The 15,995-nt window shown below is 44.8% G+C and overlaps 1 protein-coding gene across 2 annotated transcripts; it reads left to right on the top strand.

Moving 5' to 3' along the window:
• The first annotated feature begins 4,038 nt into the window (after positions 1 to 4,038).
• LOC148517792 (ankyrin repeat and SOCS box protein 12-like) lies at positions 4,039 to 10,806 on the top strand. 2 transcript variants are annotated; one of them, XM_088478225.1, is made up of 3 exons: positions 4,039 to 5,036; positions 6,524 to 6,690; positions 10,741 to 10,806. In XM_088478225.1, exons 1-2 carry the CDS (start codon positions 4,280 to 4,282, stop codon positions 6,658 to 6,660), a joined length of 894 nt encoding a protein of 297 aa, XP_088334351.1. In that variant the 5' UTR covers positions 4,039 to 4,279; the 3' UTR covers positions 6,661 to 6,690; positions 10,741 to 10,806. The 2 variants fall into 2 exon arrangements, with proteins under 2 accessions (XP_088334351.1, XP_088334350.1); XM_088478224.1 differs by lacking the exon at positions 10,741 to 10,806 and having other exon boundaries at positions 6,524 to 6,874.
• The last annotated feature ends 5,189 nt before the right edge of the window (positions 10,807 to 15,995 follow it).

Here is a 15,995-nt window from a genome sequence, read left to right as displayed (position 1 = left end):
ACTGTCGTCAGTAGACCAGATCGAATGGACGCAGGCAGCACCATGTGCTTGCTTGGAAGGTCCTGGGATGAGCAACACTGGTGGAGCAGGTAGGTAATGTAGCAGGGCCCAGGCATCTCCAGCCCCATAGCTTGGTTGAAACTGAGCCCCAAAGGAAAGCCCATTAGGACATGTCTCCCCTGGTCAGGAGCCAGAAGTGTAAATAGGTTTTCAGAGAGACTGTGTCTCAGGTCCCTGAACTTTTTTCGATGTGATTCAGGGGCTGATTTTAAAACAACACAGTAGGGTTCTCTAGATAGCTTCTCCTGTTCAGAGAGAATATATTCAGAAGCTTACATGACTAACTTTCTGCCCAGGGGGTAAGAACCACACAGACTGACTGCAGAGCAGCTGGTGCTGTCTGCAAGTTTTTTCTAACCTCACAGAAAATTGTCCAGATTCCCATGTTTTATCAGAGTTGATCTTTCCATTGGACAACCACTCTCTGGAGCAGGGCTGTGTCCTCTACCCTGACTACCATCCTAAGGCAAGTGGGCTTCTATCAGTTGAGCTTTGTGTTTGCCAATAATTGTAATTCTTCTCTCCACACATTGCACAGCAAGTAAATCCTTTGCTGGGATTTATTTACTGTGGCTGCCATCTGTTAAAACTTTGGTTCAGAGATTATGCAATGCCAATATTTATGCAGTTGAGCGATTATTAGTAAACTGTGCATGCATTTAAATCATACTGTGCGTGCGTCAAGGTACATCACCATAGTACTCACAGTGCAATTGTCAGGAAATAAACATTTCGGTGAGGTAATGAGGAGTGGTGGCAAAAAAGGCAGGCGGGTCACAACTGCTTTCAGGCCGTGTCACAGGCTGTGTCTGTCATCTCATATGCAGTAAAAGTGGTTCTTTGTACGCAGGTGCTTGTATTTTCAAAGTTACAGGTGGGCGTCTCAATTCAATCCTTCACGTCTGCGACATTTGCATATTTTTGCACAGAAGCGTATGGTTTCGCAGCTGCAATGGCATTAGCATAGGGTCACACACAGGGCCTCATTGTACGATTATGCACACAGCAGCTGTGAGGGCATTAGCAAAGGGTCGCACACAGGGCCTCATTGTACGATTAGGCACACAGCAGCTGCGATGGCATTAGCAAAGGGTAGGGTCGCACACAGGGCCTCATTGTACGATTAGGCACACAGCAGCTGCGATGGCATTAGCATAGGGTCGCACACAGGGCCTCATTGTACGATTAGGCACACAGCAGCTGCGATGGCATTAGCATAGGGTCGCACACAGGGCCTCATTGTACGATTAGGCACACAGCAGCTGCGATGGCATTAGCATAGGGTCGCACACAGGGCCTCATTGTACGATTAGGCACCCAGCAGCTGCGATGGCATTAGCATAGGGTCGCACACAGGGCCTGATTGTCCGATTATGCACACACACAGCAGCTGCGATGGCATTAGCATAGGGTCGCACACAGGGCCTCATTGTACGATTAGGCACACAGCAGCTGCGATGGCATTAGCATAGGGTCGCACACAGGGCCTAATTGTACGATTAGGCACACAGCAGCTGCGCTGGCATTAGCATAGGGTCGCACACAGGGCCTCATTGTACGATTAGGCACACAGCAGCTGCGATGGCATTAGCATAGGGTCGCACACAGGGCCTAATTGTACGATTAGGCACACAGCAGCTGCGATGGCATTAGCAAAGGGTCGCACACAGGGCCTCATTGTACGATTAGGCACAGAGCAGCTGCGATGGCATTAGCATAGGGTCGCACACAGGGCCTCATTGTACGATTATGCATGCAGCAGCTGCGATGGCATTAGCATAGGGTCGCACACAGGGCCTCATTGTACGATTAGGCACCCAGCAGCTGCGATGGCATTAGCATAGGGTCGTACACAGGGCCTCATTGTACGATTATGCACACAGCAGCTGTGATGGCATTAGCATAGGGTCGCACACAGGGTCTCATTGTACGATTAGGCACCCAGCATCTGCGATGGCATTAGCATAGGGTCGCACACAGGGCCTCATTGTACGATTAGGCACACAGCAGCTGCGATGGCATTAGCATAGGGTCGCACACAGGGCCTCATTGTACGATTAGGCACCCAGCAGCTGCGATGGCATTAGCATAGGGTCGTACACAGGGCCTCATTGTACGATTATGCACACAGCAGCTGTGATGGCATTAGCATAGGGTCGCACACAGGGTCTCATTGTACGATTAGGCACCCAGCATCTGCGATGGCATTAGCATAGGGTCGCACACAGCGCCTCGTACGATTATGCACACAGCAGCTGCGATGGCATTAGCATAGGGTCACACACAGGGCCTCATTGTACGATTAGGCACCCAGCAGCTGCGATGGCATTAGCATAGGGTCACACACAAGGCCTCATTGTACGATTAGGCACCCAGCAGCTGCGATGGCATTAGCATAGGGTCGCACACAGGGCCTCACTGTACGATTATGCACACAGCAGCTGCGATGGCATTAGCATAGGGCACACAGTGTCTCATTGTACGATTAATCACACAGCAGCTGCGATGGCATTAGCATAGGGTCTCACACGGCCTCATTGTACAATTAGGCACACAGCAGCTGCGATGGCATTAGCATAGGGTCGCACACAGGGCCTGATTCAGAGTTGTACACTATGCACACAGCAGCTGCATCTTTGGACACAGCATATATGCTAATGCTGCAGGAGGTGTCTGAAAGATAAAAGATGCCTCCAGACAGCATCTCCGATCCGATGTCTGTATCCGAAGACTCAGGATTGGATCAACATGATTGACAGGAAGCAAACGGTTTATGAGAGGTAATGGGGAGTGACAGCTAAAGCGGAGGCATGTTTGAGCCATATTTCGGGGAGTGTTACCAGCTCTATCTGTGATTCAGTATGCAGATAACATGGCTCTGGAGTCTCAGTTACGGCTCCAATTCTGAGTAACCATAGACTCGGGAGTCATTGTTTGCATGATCCGCATCCGATGCTATGTATGTGTATGCAATTGCGGACAGCTGCGATGGCTCTGGTGGGTGTCTCAGTACAAGTCGCAGCTGCTTCTAACCATTTTTGTGTCAACCTTTTGACCCTGCCGACCATTTGTCCGTCAACCTTCTTACATGTCGACATTTTCTCTCTGTCGTCCTATTGACTGTGTAACATCTGGTCTGGTGTCTATCTAGAAGATATTGTCTACCTTTTTACTGTAGATCTTTCAATCCATCCACACCCACTGGGACTATTGTGAACCACTGAAATATCCTCTGCAAAATGCTGCAGAATATATGTGCACTATATAAATATCTGTTATTAATGCTGGCGTTTATGGAGTTTGTTGCGACTTACAAATAAAAAATTTAGTAAAAAAATTTATATTATTTTTCTATTTCTCTTCTAATCAGATCGATACTACACAACACTGCTTCTCTATGCTTATGATAAATCCTTATATATTAGTATGATACATTTTAAAATGATCAGTTTTAATAAGCAAAAAAAATTGTCTGGGACAAGTCCTCAGAACTAGGGATTGTCCTTGTAAACTATGCCAGCTATTTAAAAACAACGTATACTCCAATTTGGACGGTTCTAGTGAGGTTTACTTTATTCAGACAAACCTGATATGTTGTTAGAAAACCATGCCATCTGGTGGCTATATCTGATAATGTATGTTTATTAAGGTTTAAAAATAAATACATAAATCACGTATGTTTTTAATGTGCTCATTGAGTATAAATATACTATATATAAGATATCAACAGTGTAATTTATAGTATTTATGAACACCATTTTAATTTCTCTAGCTAATAATTAAACTGTAGGTCAGTCTTGCATCGTGATTAGTCAGTGCAGCTGTCATTCGTACGAAGTATGTCTTTGGTTGGTTTATAACACTTGTTCAGGGACGCTCCCTTTCTAAATGCTGATTGGTTGCTGTTGCTGTCTATCACAGGACCAGGAAGTGCTATGAGAGGCTGGGAGCAGGAAAATCACTGTATGTAATGTATATGTTTCCCTTTAGCAAAGCAGAACACTCAGTACTGCATGGAATCTCATTGTGAGTAGAATTGTTATATTTCCTCCCAGAGTAGCTGCAGTTTAAAGAACTATATGAATCTTGTAATTTAAGCAGCTCATAGTTATTTTCCTGCCATTAACCTTGTGATCAGACAAGTGATAATACAAGGGCACTGTTTATTCCCATTAGCAGCGTATGTTTGTGTGTTCTGGAAGATCCCTAAGGATTCCTTATGCTAAAGCATCGGGGGCATGAGAATGACCATGCAGAGAGCTGTGAGCTCCACCTTGCTGTTTCAATGAACAACCCACAACGCCTGTCTGAACTGCTATGTAAAGAGAGATACAAGGAATTTGTTGACAGCAGAAGTGGATGGGGCGTTCCGGTGACGCCTTTGCGTCTTGCTGCTTCTCGTGGGGCTTTGGAGTGTTTGAAGATCCTTCTGACCAATGGTGCCGAGGTGGACAGCCTTGATGTAAAGGCGCAGACTCCACTTTTTGCTGCTGTGAGTGGTGGTCATTTTGATTGCGTTAGGGAATTGTTAAAGGCTGGAGCCAATCCTTGTGGAAGTGTCTACAATAACTGCTCCCCTGTGCTAACAGCATCTCGGGATGGCAATAGCAAAATTCTCAAGGAACTCCTGGATTATGGGGCAGATTCCAATGTGAGGTCAAGGATGACTAACAGAACTACTTCTAGCACAAGCTGTACCGGTCCCTTATATCTTGCGGCTGCCTATGGTCACCTTAAGTGTTTCAAAACTATTCTTCTTTATGGAGCGGAACCAAATTACAACTGTACAGACCAAGAGCTTTTGAAGACCATTAAGCATCCTGTAACTGTGCTTGAGATGTGTCTGAAACATCGCTGTGATTCACAGTTTGTGAAACTCCTAATTGATTTTGGTGCTAACGTGTACTTACCCAACATACATGGAAACAAATCATTACCAAACAACTATTCATTGGAACTTCTGGCAAGAGAAAGAGGTAAAATCATTTAGCATCTTAGGGGCTGATGCAAAGTAAAGTCATACTTGCTGACTTCTATTATCGAAGACATTCAGCTGACAGCTCGGAGACCGGGCTGGGCTCTCCACATAATCAGGCCCCGCCCCCAACACAGTAAAATCTGCAATTCGCGGGTCTGTGGGGAGGGACCAAATTACGCTATTCGCGTAATTTTTGTCACGCCCCCTCCCTACAGACCAGAGATTCTAAATATTATCTTCCCATCCTGCCCACTTCACTAGGAAGTGGGTGGGATACGAGAGATCTGCCTACTCTTCTGGAGAATACCCAAAAATGTGGGTTTCTCCCTCAACTTCCTGGAGAGTTGGCAAGTATGAGTAAAGTGTAAGGAAAATGAGTGTATTTGGTCACATATATATGTACGCCTCTCCCTAGGCAACAGGTTTACTACATGTCGTCATCATCAGTATGTGCTTGTACCTACTCAAAAGAAATGCCTCCCAACTGACGGGTGTATAGACCACATTTGCATAAACCTGCCCCTACTGAACTGTGCCTATGTGGGAATGCCCCTTACAGTGAGAATTTGACTCTGGAGGCACGTACTTGCATGGACAGAGCAAATTCACATACAATGTGCTATATAAACGGACATGTGATTGACTCTGTGTTAGCCCCAAATGGGATCTGTATGAATGACCCGAGGCCGGCAGACCAACAGCAGTGAAAATCCCGACGGGATTTAGGGAAGTATAACTAACCCTATTCCCCCCCCCCTCTAACCCTGAGCCTCCTTTAGAGGTGCCTAACCCTAACCTCCCCCATCCCCGCAGCCTAAACCTAAGTCTCTCTGCCGGGATTTGCCAGTCAGGAAATGCCGAAACGCCGACCGCCCGCTTCCTGACTGCATCCCGCCCCAAATAGTGTCCTAAATGAGTTGTGAGCAACAGGTGACCTCTTTTTCACTTGGTCCTCATTTTAGTGACTATGATAACCCTCTGTCCAACTGAAATACATATGGCTTTGTGTCTATTTTGTTAGGTAGAGAAAAGCCCTACCCCCAGTAAAAGCAGACTTTTCACCCTAGATTGGTCTTCTCCCTATCTATCAAGGTCCATACTTGGCAGCAACCCCTGGTGGCAAAGAGATTTGCTGAACTCTTCACTTACATGCCACCCGCAATCCTATTACGATCCTCTTCTCAGGACGACGATTGCAGAGGATATTGACAGAAAAATATGCTTTATTTAAATAAAAAAATGTAAATAAGCTTTGTGATATTGAGAAGTTTTAAATTTTGGTTTTGATTGTATTAAAGAGGTAACTTATAAGGCAATTTACCTTTAATATATTTAGTTATTTGCATAGCTAATCACGAAAATTTCCCCTCTACTCAATTCACTCCATAGTCACTGTGATCTCTAACTGGCAATTGGCGTTGCCAGCACACTATTACACCCATGTAAATATATGACCTAAATGTATGCATTTGTTTTTCTTTGCAGAACGTCCCAGGTCCTTGATTTCTCAGTGTCGTGTAACCATAAGGAGAAATCTGAGACAAGTGGGAAGATTACATCTCATTGACCAGTTGGAGATCCCACTGAGGATAGTGAGATATTTACAGCACCACAATGATTAGTCTCCAAGGGAAGACCCTGTACAGCCAAACGTAAAAGGACCTTGAATGATCTTTTAACAGTTTAAGTTAATTGGAATTTGGTCCAATGACAACACTGAGATTAATCTGTTTATTTAATGATGGATGTTGTATATTAAATTAGTATAATACAAGTCAACTAGAATGAACATTATATTTTGATGAAAATAAATTCATGTTTCTTTTAGTGATCCACCACAAATATAAATAGATTAATCCTTACTCAGTGGCATCACAAGGGGGGTGCGGGCCGCACCCAGATGTCACCCGCCGAGGGGTGACACCAAAGTGCCGACTCCTTCTCAGTGACAGGAGCCGTGTGCTGCACTGTAGCACTCGGCTCCTGACACAGTGAGGGAGCCGGCACTGTACATAGAGTGATCCCTGGAGGCAGTCAGTACCTCAGTGACTAAAACGGGGGTTTGGGCCATGCCCCTACCTTTGAGGCCATGCCCCTTTTTGCCAGTCTTCGCCACGTGCCCTACTATACCAGGATTCCACACCGGATATCACCTAGGCGAGTGACGCCACTGTCCTTACTAAATGTTTTTCGCAAAACATATCTTTCTGAAGGGGAGTTGAGGTACTGTGAATGAATTGACAAGAGCCCAGATAAACAGCCCATGGCTCACCAGCTCTTGTGGAACTATCGTCACCACTCCGCCAGGCAAAGCTTGTTGAAGCATGTCGCTCTGCCTATTGTCTTCAGACATGTTGAACCATATCAACATTATGAATGTTGACATAACAGCTGTCAAACATTGACCGGGTACAATGTTTACAATATTTCAACCAAGAAGCAGCAATTACTAAACTCCTACCCTCCAACATGACCCCTTCCACCAGGTACAAAATGTTCTGTTCCTGGACTTCCCACATAATTTATGATTGCAGTCACCTGTGATGAACTAGGTAATTGATGAGACAGGTGTTTGAACACAGGTGGCTGCAATCATAAAGTTAAGCGGGAAGTCCAGGAGCAGAGTATTTTGTACCTAATAGAATGGATGATGTTGGATGGTTTACTGAACTGCCCTTTTTTTGTTCTGGGTCAAAGGTTTTCAAATAACAAATCCCATTGCTTTATTATATAGTTGAATGTTATTATATAGTTGACTATGTCTTTGTCTGAAGACTGATAATTAAGAACCTCTAATAGGACCTGCACAGGACCTGTATCCACCTAATGTGGATGCCACATTTTAGAACGTTTTACATTTATCTAATCTAAATTTACTTCACAAATTAAGTGAATAACATTGGTTATCTTATTACAATGACACCTGTCAAGGGGTTGGTTATATTAGGCAGCAAGTGAACAGTCAGTTTCTGAAGTTAGTGTTGAATGAGCATAATTGTGATGCTAGATGACTGGGTCACAGCATCTCCAAAATGACAGGTCCCATTCCCCTCTCCCCATGTCTGTACCCCTTCTGCTCTCCTGTGTACTCTCCCACTTGTGCTCGCTGTTCCCTTCTCCTCATATCATTCTCGCTATAGTGCGTTTTTACACGCTACAGGCAGTCTGTTGTTTTTTAAAAAATGAGTGGGTCCTACAGGACACACTGTCTGTGCAGCTAATCACGATCCCCAACCAATCACCATTGGCAGTGTCTCCGCATCCAAATGCCGCCTGATACCTCTGTCCTTCCCTGCCTGCCAGTGCGCTCTCTAGGTTTTGCATCGGGCATCCTCCTTGGCTGCAGCAGCTGCGTTGTTGGTGGTGGCGGGCCCCTCCAGCCGCCTGCACTCAAAACTTGTCTCCTGGGACAGACGGGAGCTGGAGGTCTATACGTGGCTGCTGTGGGACAAGCTGGGACTGTAGCTAAAGCTAGAGGCGGACAACAGTGACCCGGCAGAGGGCTCCCAGCAGGTGTAAGAAGGTAATCACTGCCCCAACTGCTATTTACCCTTACCCCCTTAATACCCCAAAGTACTGACCCAGCTGCTATCCTGAATCCCTCCTTACCCCCAGCACTGCCTGCACTAGCCCCCTCCTTGCCCCCCAGCACTGCCCCAACTTTTTTTTTTTTTTGAGTAATTTTTATTGAAAAGTTTAAAACATTCACCCAAACAAAACAAAAAAAAAAAAGTTTACAACAAATTGTTCATGGCAGACAAAAATTACTTGAAGCCAATATACACATTACATTGACTTTAAAATCAAAACATATGTGTTACCTGAAAACATACAACCAGTTCCAAAATAATACTGATATCTTAGTGCACACCCAAAGGCACCATCTGGGTCCGCACAACATAAATCTAATGGAGAACTGGACGCACACTATATATCCATCAAAAAATTATCACAAAGCAGGATATAAAAACTAAAATATACAAATAAAATCATATCCACCAGAAACTCAAATAGAATTGCAATTAAAATACTAAACCCCTCCCCTAACCTAAAACAAACCACCCCATAGCCCCCCACCCTATATAACCTAACCAGGCATACTTGGATCCATTAACCCCCAACCCACCGCTAACTATTCTAATGAAACTGACCCCCCCAGACCCTAATAAAGGAGAATGGTTATATAAATGACAGGGGCAATATACCAATGGCCTTAAGCTAGGCCAGACTAGCCCCAGCCCTCCCGCAACATTTGACATTTTTATACATTCCATCAGAGAAATAACAAGCTATTAATATAACCATATAGCAAAGGAGAAAAGTTGAATTAAGCACTCAACAACAGGATATATAGGATTACCAGCAACTAAACTTAATAACATGCTTCAAGATATTAGAATTAGTCTGACCACATCTCCTAAGCTAAACTAGATTTAGCTCTCCCGCGTTATACAAAACTGGAGCTCCTCCCATATGAATCAGCAAATATCTTACAGATATACATATAACACAGCAGACATGAAATAAAATAAAAATAAAATAAAACAGGATATACAGAATACACATTAAAAGTAGCAATAAGTAGGGTCTCATATTGGGCTGCAAAACATTAGACATTAGCCTGGCCAGGCGTCGGTCCCTTGAGAGGATAAAAATAAAGGAACAGTCCCACGCCAGCTCGCTTGAGGAAAAATATGAAAACTCTCAATAAAGTTAAAGACATACATAATGGATAAAAGAAAAACCTCTAGCGCATCCTATAGATACTAAATAAATGAAATAAGCAGTGATAATTATAATGCAGGTTTATTGATCATGCTAACTATTTTAAAAAACACTGACTTACAACACGTAACAAATAACATAGAACTGTAGGACATACTAACATATAGAGTAGAGAAATAAAATAAAATAGAATAAAAAAGGGGGATGCAGACACGCTAAATAGCGAATTATTCTGGTCCCTATTCAGGATCAATATCCAGGAAGTTTCCTTTGGTAGTGAAATGTCTTAAATTCAACACATGTAGTCCAAAAATTAAATCCAAGCAGGGGGCGATCAGTTGAAAAGTTTGCCGGCAAACTAAAGGGTACCTGATAAACTGCAGTATAACGTCCAGGTCCCCCTCCACTGTCATGAACGCGTTTCACCTGTCATTAGGCTTCCTCAGGATGGTGTGTGGGTCTCACTTCTGCCGCCTTATATACCTGCTTGATTGTCGCTCTCCGCCCAGCCGTACTACGTGTACTTCCGGTCGGCGGGCCGTCAAATCCGGTTACGTCATATCCGGTTATCTCTTTGTTTTTCGTCTGGCCATTCGTTCTGCACCTCTGATCCATGTGGTCCAGGCTTCACAGTCACTTCCTGTTCAGTCAGGATGCGCCGATCACCTGGTTCTCCCGCGTGGTCATCTGTGTACGTTCCCTCCGATATCATCACTTCCCGTTTGGGAGTTGCCAGGAACCAAGATGGCCACGTGCAGTTGTATGTTGTCCGTCTTTTAAGGGAGTCCCTTTGATAGTATTCATCACATTTGTTCCTACTCTCAATAGGATACAATGGACGTCCATATTTGATCAAAATGAAAACCGTGATAATTCAAAGTTATTTTCCAAATTCATGTTAGTCAAGAGTATAGGTGGATTGATAAAAATACTGAAAATAAAATTAAAATAAATATTTATTTTAATTTTATTTTCAGTATTTTTATCAAAACGAAAAACAAAGAGATAACCGGATATGACGTAACCGGATGTGACGGCCCGCCGACCGGAAGTGCACGTAGTACGGCTGGGCGGAGAGCGACAATCAAGCAGGTATATAAGGCGGCAGAAGTGAGACCCACACACCATCCTGAGGAAGCCTGACAGGTGAACCGCGTTGATGACAGTGGAGGGGGACCTGGACGTTAAACTGCAGTTTATCAGGTACCCTTTAGTTTGCCGGCAAACTTTTCAACTGATCGCCCCCTGCTTGGATTTAATTTTTGGACTACATGTGTTGAATTTAAGACATTTCACTACCAAAGGAAACTTCCTGGATATTGATCCTGAATAGGGACCAGAATAATTCGCTATTTAGCGTGTCTGCATCCCCCTTTTTTATTCTATTTTATTTTATTTCTCTACTCTATATGTTAGTATGTCCTACAGTTCTATGTTATTTGTTACGTGTTGTAAGTCAGTGTTTTTTAAAATAGTTAGCATGATCAATAAACCTGCATTATAATTATCACTGCTTATTTCATTTATTTAGTATCTATAGGATGCGCTAGAGGTTTTTCTTTTATCCACTATATCTATCAGGGAGGGTGAGACATTGTGTCAAACTTACTGAGGCATCTCTGTGGAGGCATTGATAGCGTGAAGGATTGATTGTAGGGAATTAGACATAGCCGACAAAACAACAGAGAAATCAATCCAGAGACTGTAAGACTGCGGCAAGATGGTGGCTGCTAGCACACCGCCAGAGCACTGCCAGGGACAAGATGGCAGCCGCCAATCCTCAGCACGTTTCAAACCAACAGGACTGACCACAGTGAAATCGGAGGAAAAGCGGATGCAAACAGCGCAACCGGACACCTGAGATCGCTGACAGGGAACAGGAGGGAGCCGCTCAGCACAGGAATTTAGCCGCCAGAGACATGAACGCCACGCCGCGGGACCCCAGCCAAGGGGATCAGCGGGCTACAGCAGGTAGGTATTGAATAAATATGCCACCTGTGCTTCTCAGGAGATGCATGAGGGTGTATCACACCACCACACCGAAGCTGGAGAGGATACGTCCAGACAAACAGGAGTTTTAAACAGGATATATCGTCCCAACTGCTGTTTGCGCTCACCCCCAGCATTGCCTACCCTTACCCCCTCTACCCCAACTTCTCCCTGTGACTTTCCATAGTGTACAGTATGTGTAGGGCATATGGGGAACTCAAAAGCATAAATTGTGATGGGACTCAGAAGCTGTGGAGTAGGATCACAATTTTTCTTAAAGGGAGGGGTCCCTGCGATCACTGTCTCTGACTGACCACGGCTTCGTATGCTTGCGCCTGTGTGTCTGTGAACGAAGCCGTTAGCATTGACAGAGCTGCCAATCTGATTCTACTTAACATTTATTTAACTCCTTCTTTGAGATAATAGCTAGCATCTGATTGGTTGCTATGGGCAACATCTCCACTTCTAAAAACCCACACTTTAGTACATATACCCCCATGAATCTGCTTTTATTTTACACACTACATATATTATTGCTAAAAATATAATAAATAGGAAATTGGGGACTATTGCAAATACATTAACTATAGATGCACCCAATTAAATGAGGTCAGTGCAGATTGTTTATAATAAGACTAGTAAAGGGACCTGCCATATGGTTAGAAAAACACCGGTGTGTTGGACTGTTAAACCCAGTTTCATTGGCGTGCATAAATTAGCCATTGCTATCTCCTAAGCAGCATGAGATCTCTCTGTGTGTCAGGAGAGCTGCAGTGTTTACGATTGGTCAGACGTGACTTACATGCTGTGTGACTGGCCGATGCGCGTCATTGGTACCATTGTTTACTCTGTTGTACGTCGTCGGACGGATATGAGTAGGCAGCAGTGAGCGTCCCTATGCTCGGATAAGCTTTGGAAACATTAGCATATTTTCGCAGCTGCGATTGCATTAGCATACATCTCTGAATCAGGCCCTTAAATGGCGCAGGGAAGTGCAACAAGAGAGTGAAGACTGAAAAGTTTGCACATTGTTGGGCAGTAAGATGTTCAAGCTGGTTTTACTGGAGCAAGTAGGGTGCCATTCCCATTTTATTCCTTGTATTTTTATATAAAAGCACCATCTATTTATTCAAACATGAACAATAAAAATATTGTTAAGCCAGTAATGGAGTCTCATTTAATATTGACAATTGCTTTCAGCCATGATCCATCTAACTTTTATTTGTGCCCTTTCAAAATGGTGCTTTGACACTGAAAATGATTGTGATAAAGCCCTATATTATATTAACATTCATTTTAATTTCACAAGGAGCCACAAGTAAATAGACATACAACGAAATAGGAAACAATAGGGAACAAATGACTTTGGTCATTCAGGCAGGCAGAATATTTGCCAATAATGGCACTTATACAGATGTGTCCACATACATCTATCCTCCGAGCACTACAAGCCACGTTACACATAGGGCCTGATTCAGGTTGAGCGCAAGGCTGGGGACGCATGCAACCAGTCGATGTTTGTGTAGTGCACATGCCTCACAGTGCGCAAGCCAGCCACATCGATCGGGCATGCGAACGCAGTGGATATGCAATGTAACACACATTATTAACAGCAAGTGCCGTTTGGGCGTGGAGAGGGGGGGTGGTCAAAGGAACGCAGGCGTGCCAGTGCGTTTGAACACCATTACAGGGGCGTGCATAATTAAGCCCTGCATGACTACTGGAAGCTTTGCAGGTAGTGAGGCATGTCAAGCTCAACCACAACTCTGCGTATGGGTCCGATGTTTTCGCTGACAAGCGGAAGTATGTAATGGGAAGTGGGCAGCTTTATAGGCTGGGGACGTCTTTGGTATAGTGCTGTGATCGCATTAATCTGCATATTTTCGCTACGTGCGGGCGATTGCAGACTTGCGATCCCGTGCTAAACCAGGCCCATAACACGGTAGCGCTGAACGTCTTTTCATGGGTCTTTTTCCCCATAAACTGTGTCTTATTCACAAAGTGATGCAAATAGGATGCACAAGCAGCTTCTGCTGATTAAAATGATATGCGGCTTGCCTATATCCTGTGTGCGATTGGCTGTGACATGCACATACAAAGGGCTGCCGACAGCTCTGCCAGGCCCAGGTACAGGGAGGGGGCGTGGTCATCCCGGGGAGGTGTGGCCAGATCCACTACTTACCAAAAAAAACAAAAACATAAGTTTGCGGCCGCGCAATCGCTCCCCCACCGCACAAAAAGTTTCACGAAAAAATGCTTGCCGCTACTGAGTCGCACCACGCCATGGCGTGACTAGAAGGGCTGTTTTACACACAAGGAGGCTAGATTTATGTGGACAAAATCCTATATGTGGCTGAAAGTACAAAAAGGAGAGAAAGCAGACTTTTTTTATGGGAAACTCTTATTGATTTGTAGGATTTGGCTAAAATATAACCTTTATTACTGTATAAGTTAAAATGAATGAGTCCAAAAATTATTTAAACAAACTATGTTAATAATTATGCTCGGGGTATACACTGCAAAATTTTTTGTTCAAAAAACATCAGATCTGCGAACATCACTTGAAGTGAGTTTAGTTTCTCTCAGAAATAATGTGGCTACCCAATTCTGTCACTATATATGTAGGACATGCAAGCAAAAGCGAATTTGAGTTCCACATAAGTGCACCGACATGTAATAAATTAAATTCAAAAGAAAAATCTTTAGTATACGCTTTAATACAATACCCTTCCGTCCGGCAATAAATCGTATAGGCCGATGGAGCAAGCCTGATTTATATCATATCACAAAACCATGTAATGGACACATAGGGGGTGATTCAGACCAGCTCGCGAGCGGCAGTACGCTCGCAAGCGGGTCCATGTTCCCCACTGCGCATGCGCACGACGGAGGGAGCTCCTTCGTGCGCATGTGCGAGACCTGGGGAGCGACGGGCTTTCCATCGCTCCGGGTCTCGCACCAAAGGGGGCATGCTGTCGATGTTGATTGACAGCACGCCCCCTTTGGTGGGCGTGCCTGCCAGACGGAACGCCTACCGTCTCAAGCCGGCCCCACTGACATCACTAGTGATGTCAGTGGGAGTGATTTTGGCTCTGATAGAGCCAAAATCACTCCAGGGCTTGCGGCAGCGAGACCCTACCGCAGGGTCTCCGTTGCAAGCCCGATGGTCAAGACCATCGCGACCATCATCATGGACGCTCGCTATAGCTGTGGGTGGTCACCCACAGCTATACGAGCGTCCAGTAGGCCGCTCCATTTTCATGGAGGAGGGCCCTGATTCAGAGCGAGCGCTCTGGTCAGAGCGTTCAGCTCTGAATCAGGCCCATAGTTCCAACCAGGTTTATCACATTCATTAAATATACCCTGTGACTTTTTATACCTGTGACATGTATCACTTTTGTTGATATCGGATCAGATACCATGAGAGCGGAGCTTGTTATTCATTGATTAATTTTAACTAATACATTAATAAAGATTATATTTTAGCTGAATCATACAAATCAATAAGAGTGCCCCATAAAAAAAGAGTCTGCTTTCTCTCCTTTTTGTACGAATCTTGTGTATTCTGACTCAGGGGGAGCACCACCAACATTTGTGATTTAATACAGGTTTTCTGTATACGGAATACTTTGAGTTGGTTTTTGTGTAACAAGTATTAAGCGCAACTGTATAGACCAAGACTTTACTTGAATATATTTTTTCTAGTGCGGATATAATTCCTTGTTGTTGTTGTGTGATGTGGCCAGGGCCGGATTAAAGGCAGGGCGACAGGGGCGGTCGTCCAGGGGCCCCCACACATAGGGGGCCCCTACACACTGTCACCGACCCCTGGCCACATGCCTCAGGTCAGGTCCGGCTAAGGTTGGTTGCGATCTACTAGAAGCTCGCGGAGCTCCTGCATGTAGATCGTGACCAACTAACTGGGAACGCTGGCCTCTGATCGCTTCAGAGGCCAGCGTTCCCAGTGATTCATTGCGCGGGTGACGTCATGACAGCACCCACGCGATGAGAGGAGCCTGCGCGCCTTTACTGGATCTAGTTAGATCCAGCAGACAGCCGCGACGGCGGGACCCGGGAGCCCTGACAGGTAAGTTTTTCACAGGTGTGTGGGCGCAGAGGGGGAGTTAATACTGGGGGCACTACTTTAGGGTGCACGACTACAGGGGGCATTGCAGGGGGCACAACTACTGGGAGCATCGGACAAGTGGCACAACTACAGGGAGCATTGAATAAGAGACAACTA

This window comes from Taudactylus pleione, unplaced genomic scaffold, assembly GCF_031769625.1.
Source record: "Taudactylus pleione unplaced genomic scaffold, aTauple2 ptg000211l, whole genome shotgun sequence".
Classification (NCBI taxonomy): domain Eukaryota; kingdom Metazoa; phylum Chordata; class Amphibia; order Anura; family Myobatrachidae; genus Taudactylus; species Taudactylus pleione.
Note: the sequence above shows the minus strand (reverse complement) of the source record. Positions and strands in the feature narration are given on the sequence as shown.

What these genes read in the sequence shown, in the direction of transcription:
- LOC148517792 (XM_088478225.1), top strand. Translation starts at nt 4,280, where the DNA reads ATGCTAAAGCATCGGGGGCATGAGAATGACCATGCAGAGAGCTGTGAG. An exon ending in ACTTCTGGCAAGAGAAAGAG is followed by an intron (nt 5,037 to 6,523) that starts GTAAAATCATTT and finishes TTTTCTTTGCAG; the next exon opens with AACGTCCCAGGTCCTTGATT.